Here is a 6,285-nt window from a genome sequence, read left to right as displayed (position 1 = left end):
CCGCGAAGCCCCGGGAGCGCGCAGCGCGACCGTATACGCAACCCCGCGTAGCGAACACGCGAAGCCCCCGGGGGGTGGAGGGGGGCGAAGCCCCCCTCCCGAGCACGAAGTGCGAGTTTTGGCAATATCGCGATTTGCGAAAAATTTCGCGAAGTCCGCGAAACGGGGGCCAACTTTAAAATCTTAAATAAGAACCCCCTGTTTATGATACATCATATCAAAGGTCTTAAGGAACGTAGTACTTTGGTATAAGTTTGAGGTCGATCCGACAACCAGGACCGGAGTTATAGCCTATTCAAATTTTCATTTTTCCATGTTTTCCCGCCAATAGGGGAAGCACCAGAAATGGGAAATTCATATCGATGGGTGATTTGTGCTTCAAATAGGTCTCACTAATGATTCACATTGAAATTCGGCCCCAAAAAATAAATTTCGAAACCTTGATTTTCACCCCCGGAGGACATCAGGGCCGGAAATCTAAATTTCATTTTTAGGTTTGAATTTCAATATGAACCATTAGTGGGACCTATTTGAAGCACAAATCATCAATCGATATGGATTTCCCATTTTTGGTACTTCCCCTATTGGCGGGAGAACATGGAAAAATGAAAATTTGAATAGGCTATAACTCCGGCCCTGGTTGTCGGATCGAGCTCAAACTTATACCAAAGTACTACGTTCTTTAAGACCTTTGATATGATGTATCATAAACAGGGGGTTCTTATTTAAGATTTTAAAGTTGGCCCCCGTTTCGCGGACTTCGCGAAATTTTTTGGTACTCACGATTTTGCCAAAATATCCGCATTACGGGTTTTTTTGTTTTTCGAAATTTCAAACAGGCTTCGAGACAAACAATTTAAGCATAAATTCTGGGACACCCTATATATATATAGGGTGTATATTGTTTTTCGAAATTTCAAACAGGCTTCGAGACAAACAATTTAAGCATAAATTCTGGGACACCCTATATATATATAGGGTGTATATATATATATTTAGCTCCAGATTCGTTGTCGACGGTCGACCGTGTGTGTGTATGTGTGTGGTGGGTGTGTGGGTGTGATGGGTGTGTGTGTGGTGTGTGGGTGTATGTGACTCTCTCTCTCTCTCTCTCTCTCTCTCTCTCTCTCTCTCTCTCTCTCTCTCTCTCTCTCTCTCTCTCCTTTTTTTACAGAGATTTGGAGCAGAGTACACATTTACGCTGCTTGGAGCTGAGGCTGGCACTGTGGCTCTCATCTACTCTTCTTCCTCTGTACTGACGCTGTTGATCTGTGCTTTCTTTCCTTCAAGTTCTTCAGACAAGTTTAGTCTGTCCAAATGCGTAACTGTGTGTATTAGCGTGTGTGGTCTGGTAAGTATTTCATTGTCCTCCTTTTTTACTTTCTTTCCAGAGCTATCACTGTAGGTTATTAGTCAAACCTCGATAATAAGTACTTCAACGGAAAGGACGAAAATTACTTGTTATAGAGGTTTACTCAATAAATATTCACTTATTAACGAGGGTCCTTTTTTAAGATGACTTCATATCGAGGTTTTCTCTATTCCATATGGTGCTACAATACTAAAAAACAAAACAATCCCTAAAAATTACTACAGACGTCGAGGTGACGAGAATTTATATAGAGGTAAAGTCTACTTAGTATCTATGTTTTTTTTTTTTTTTTTTTTTTTTTTAAAGAGGTTTGACAAAGGAAACTGTAACTGCTATGGTCTTATCGTCCCGAAATCGAAGAGAGAAGGAAGACAGGATAGGAAAAAGCCAGCCGTTCCGAGAACGAACATTATCCCATCAGGATAAAATCCGCCCCGGGCGGAATTTTTTGAAATCAACCCCAATCAGATTGCTTGATCCGAAGTTAATCCAAATACGCTCACTTGTGGCCTCGGCCATCAATGATCTACTAGTGTGGTTGCTTGTCCAAAGATAGTCTATTCGTACTCAATCTACAAGCATCCCCCTATTTGGGTTCTGGGGCACTCTATTCGGGTTTTGGGGCACTCTATTCGGGTTCTGGGCCGATTTCTATTTCACTTCGGGGGGGCGGCTTTTGTACTACAGGGTTGGGGTCGTTCCAGGGTTGTATTTCGGCCGAGCCGAACACGAGATAGAATAGATTGGTGACCGCCAGAATTATTTTTTTTGTTTTTTTTTTTTTTTTTTTTTTTTTTTTTTTTTTTTTTTTTTTTTAAGAGGTTTGACAGAGGGAACTTTAACTGCTATGGTCTTATCGTCCCGAAATCGAGGAGAGAAGGAAGACAGGATAGGAGAAAGCCAGCCGTTCCGAGAACGAACATTATCCCATCAGGATAAAATCCGCCCCGGGCGGGAATCGAACCCGCGGCCTAGCGCTTACAAGGCAGACGCACTACCAACTAAGCTAACTAGGCTGGCAAGCTATGGTTTTAATTTCCTCAATATCGAAGTTTCCTATGGGAAGGAAAATGGAGATTTATACTTACTCTCAAGGTTTATGTACTATCGAGGTTCGACAGTATTATTCTAACATCCGAAATCAAAATTTCCACTTCTATTCGTTTCAGACCTTTCTTAACAAATTAGAAAAGATCATCACACCCTTTTAGAATGTAATCTATTGAGACTGAAAACGCAACTTTTTTATGGCTCTTTTTGACGAGACATTTTTCTCTTTTTTCAGATTCTAGTCACTATCTCCGACGTGTATATGGAACACTTGCACATTCCCTCAGGAAGTTTCCTGAGTCTAGTCAGTGCTTTGTTCTATTCTTTGTATATTGTGTTCCTGAGACGTCTAGAGCACGAGGAAAAACTGGACATCGTACTTTTCTATGGTAGTTTTTTTTTTATCAGGGTGATTAGGGCTTAAGTCACTTGAATGAGGAAAAATCTAGTGTGAACATCACACGACTTTCTATTACATCTTACTGATTAAAAAAGAAGGGGAAAAAAATGTCCTTGAACCATAACGGGATAGCAAGAGGGCCGTATTTAGGGGGACGAGGGGGCTCAGCCCCCCCCCGTGCGGTTTTTTGGCTTCTTCTTTCTAACCCGCCGTTCCCCCAACCCACAACCTGTTAAATTTGAATGGGGAAAAAAGACTAACACTTGATTTGAACTTGGAATATTTATACACATAAATAGGCTTACCAAACGTCCGAATTGGCCGGGACAGTCCCGAATTTCAGGGGGTGTCCCGGCGTCCCGTTCAGTTTTCCTTTTGGGGCGTTTTGTCCCGAATTTCCGTTTTTGTCCCGGAAAAAATTCGGGACGCGTCCCGAATCGACATTTCGGATATTTGGCAAGCCTACACATAAAGTTTATTGATATTTTCAGACAGGTTATTTAACACTTACAAACAAAGGTCTCTTATTGAACTTATTATGTCTTTACTTATCACAAAGTACTTGGAAAAATCACTCGGTCTTTCTTCTACTTACTTAATGTCTTCTGCTACACTTTACTTCTGTTACACTTCCTACTAACCACTTTCTTCACTACTGCCTTTCAACTACTAAACTTCACTGCTTTCTATGTACTAATTACACTTTCTATGAGATCCCCCTTGCTATATCACCCTCTTCTCTAACTTTGGATCTCACAAAAAACTATAACTGAATACAAAACTAAAATTTCCTTCAAAGGCTTGATGGCTCTATCACGACTCTATGGCTACTTCATAGCGACTCTATGGCTACTTCCTAGCGACTAATCTTACATTCCTTCTCTTCCCTGCTTCCCACATCTCGAAAACTTTCTCTCATCCTACCTTTCTTCCTTTTCACGTATCTGAACTTTCTTAATTCGCGATTTTCGACACCCCCCCCCTCTTTACTGTACGTCAGACTCTGAAAAATTGGGGTCGGGAAATATGACGTAGTCAGTCTATAATCTATTAGTCTTTGCGGCATTTTTACTTTTTCATGATGTAATATTAATAATATTATATCTAAATCGATATACAATGTTACAGGTTTCGTAGGTCTGTACAACTGCCTCCTCCTATGGCCTCTGTTCTTCCTTCTGCACTACAACTCCTGGGAGGTTTTCAGTCTCCCGGATCGAGATCAGTGGGTTATCCTTCTCATAGAAGGGCTCATAGGTTCTGTACTCACGGAAACTCTTTGGCTGTGGGGAATGCTTCTTACTTCACCTCTCATTGCTACGTTGGGTCTGGGACTAATAGTTCCTCTATCTATGATAGCCAATACGAGCCTGTACCATGTGACCTATCCCAGGTAAGGGGAAGTTTTTTATTAGTTATATTTGGAGCACTATAAGGAAAAAACTACTGATATTTACCAGGCCCCCTTATCCAGGATTTTAGAGGGGGGATGCTCCAAATTTTCGGAGTTCGGTCCACAATGAAGGAGCATAAAAAAAGCCCGAGGAGGAGGCCCTGGCTACCCTAAGTACGGCCCTGAATGCCCCCCTTCACTATTAATTTTTGGCCCCCTTTGATTCCTTGCGCGATCTTTTTTTCCGAGAGTTGTATAGTTTACTAGGCTGTTCTAAATTCCCAGGTTATTCTACGTTGGAGCCGTGCCTGTAGTGTTTGCATTTGTTGCCAGCATACTTCTAGCTCAAATGGCAAGCCGGGACCCTGTGCTTGAGATTCTGCTATCTTGTGTCACATCACTAAGTGGACCTTCTCTAGGACGTACAAGTAAAAAGTAAGTGGATACAATTTTTTGATCTTTGATAGAGGAGAGGTTTAACTTCACTGTATACAGGGTGCGCCAAAAAAAAAAAAACACTGACAACGACTCAGGGTAGGTAGATACCATCATTTATTCAGAAAATGTAAAAAAAGTGAGTGGCCAAAATCGAAAAATTTCACGAAAAGAACGCATAAAGATTACCCCCCCCCCCCTTTAGTTCTTCCAGATCTTTCTAACCGATTTTTTTTTTTTTTTTTTTCCTTCAGAATTTCCGATGCAGATTCAGAACAGAGGGAATCTTTGATCAATATCAACATGTGTGATCAGGAAGTTGATCATGAGGCTTAATTTGTGGTACTTGTTTGTGCGCGATGCCGCTGGTCTATAATACGTTCCGCACAATACAGACCTGTACATTCTGTTAGTATATAAAATAAAATATGCAGGGTGTATGTAAGGAGCCACCTTGAATGTATCGCGTACCAACTGAAATTCGGTGAAAGGCAAAAGTTCGACTGATCGATAATCGCATGCGATAAAACTCATCGTGAGTGGCGGGCCTTGTTATCACTGGGCGAGCGTTTGAACGAGATACTAAAGCTGAAAACACACTACGCTGACGTGACGTGGGACCACGTGTGAAGATCTAAACAATGTATTCGGACAAAAATGAACGTCAGGTTCAGGTCCAAATCCAAATCTTTTGATTTGGACCTGACGCATAGATGGTATGGCGTGGTGCGTGGTGTCAGATCAATCTGTTCGTGTTGATCCGAATCCTTTGTTTAGATTTTTTATTCACACGTGTTCCCACGTATAGATCAATGGACCTGACGCGTAGATGGCGTGGCGTCAGATCAATCTGTTCGTTTCCATCCGAATACATTGTTTAGATCTTTTCTTCACACATGGTCCCACGTCATGTCAGCGTAGTGTTTTCAGCTTAAGGCTAAGTATGTACTTATGTAGGTATAAAAGTTTTGTGAGATTTTTGTATTCTGATCTCTTTTGTAATCTCCCCATTCCAAAGTTAGTTTTAATATAGATATCTTCATACCCTATTTGTTCAATATTGAGTGCAAATAAAATTTGTATTATTGATTTATGCCGATTTTAATATTTCTTTCAAACTCCAGGTTTCTATCAATCCTCATTACTTTTCAGTACCACAGTGAACCATACTTCCGTGTTAGATAAGACCCGTATTTGATTGCACTAAGAACCGACCAACAGAATATACAGATGCGGAGTTTACCAAGGCGTGTTGATATTGATCCAAAGCTGGAGTACAACTTGCGTTATCCGTAATACGAAACTGGAGTACAACTTGCGTTTTTTTACTTGCGTTATCCGTAATACGAAGCTTTTCCCTCAACTCTCAAGGTCTGAAATTTATTGTCACACTTCCCCCTCCATAGGCATGTTTTTTTATACCACCATCACTGATGCCAGCATTTTGTAGCATCTGAGTGTGGATGACATTTTTCACAAGAATGCCTCAACGACCCTAGCAGACAAAACAAACACTTTCAAAAACCAAATACCAGAACAATTGGCTACTCCTGGGTCATATACAGGGTGCGCCAGAAAAACACTGACAACGGCTCAGGGTAGGTAGATCTCATTTCCAACAAGGTTCTGTGTGTC

The 6,285-nt window shown here is 41.2% G+C and overlaps 1 protein-coding gene across 1 annotated transcript in view; it reads left to right on the top strand.

Moving 5' to 3' along the window:
- The window catches only part of LOC103518271 (solute carrier family 35 member F5), a 14,447-nt gene extending 8,700 nt beyond the window's left edge, over positions 1 to 5,747 (top strand). Inside the window, exons 6-10 of the mRNA XM_026829850.1 lie at positions 1,175 to 1,351; positions 2,658 to 2,811; positions 3,951 to 4,215; positions 4,501 to 4,650; positions 4,905 to 5,747. Coding sequence (XP_026685651.1) covers positions 1,175 to 1,351; positions 2,658 to 2,811; positions 3,951 to 4,215; positions 4,501 to 4,650; positions 4,905 to 4,986 — 828 coding nt within the window. The 3' untranslated portion in view covers positions 4,987 to 5,747. The remainder of the gene's footprint in view (positions 1 to 1,174; positions 1,352 to 2,657; positions 2,812 to 3,950; positions 4,216 to 4,500; positions 4,651 to 4,904) is intronic.
- Positions 5,748 to 6,285: the final 538 nt, after the last annotated feature.

This window comes from Diaphorina citri, unplaced genomic scaffold (assembly GCF_000475195.1).
Source record: "Diaphorina citri unplaced genomic scaffold, Diaci psyllid genome assembly version 1.1 scaffold59, whole genome shotgun sequence".
In the NCBI taxonomy this organism is placed as follows: Eukaryota; Metazoa; Arthropoda; class Insecta; order Hemiptera; family Psyllidae; genus Diaphorina; species Diaphorina citri.
This window is presented reverse-complemented; position numbering and strand designations above follow the sequence as displayed.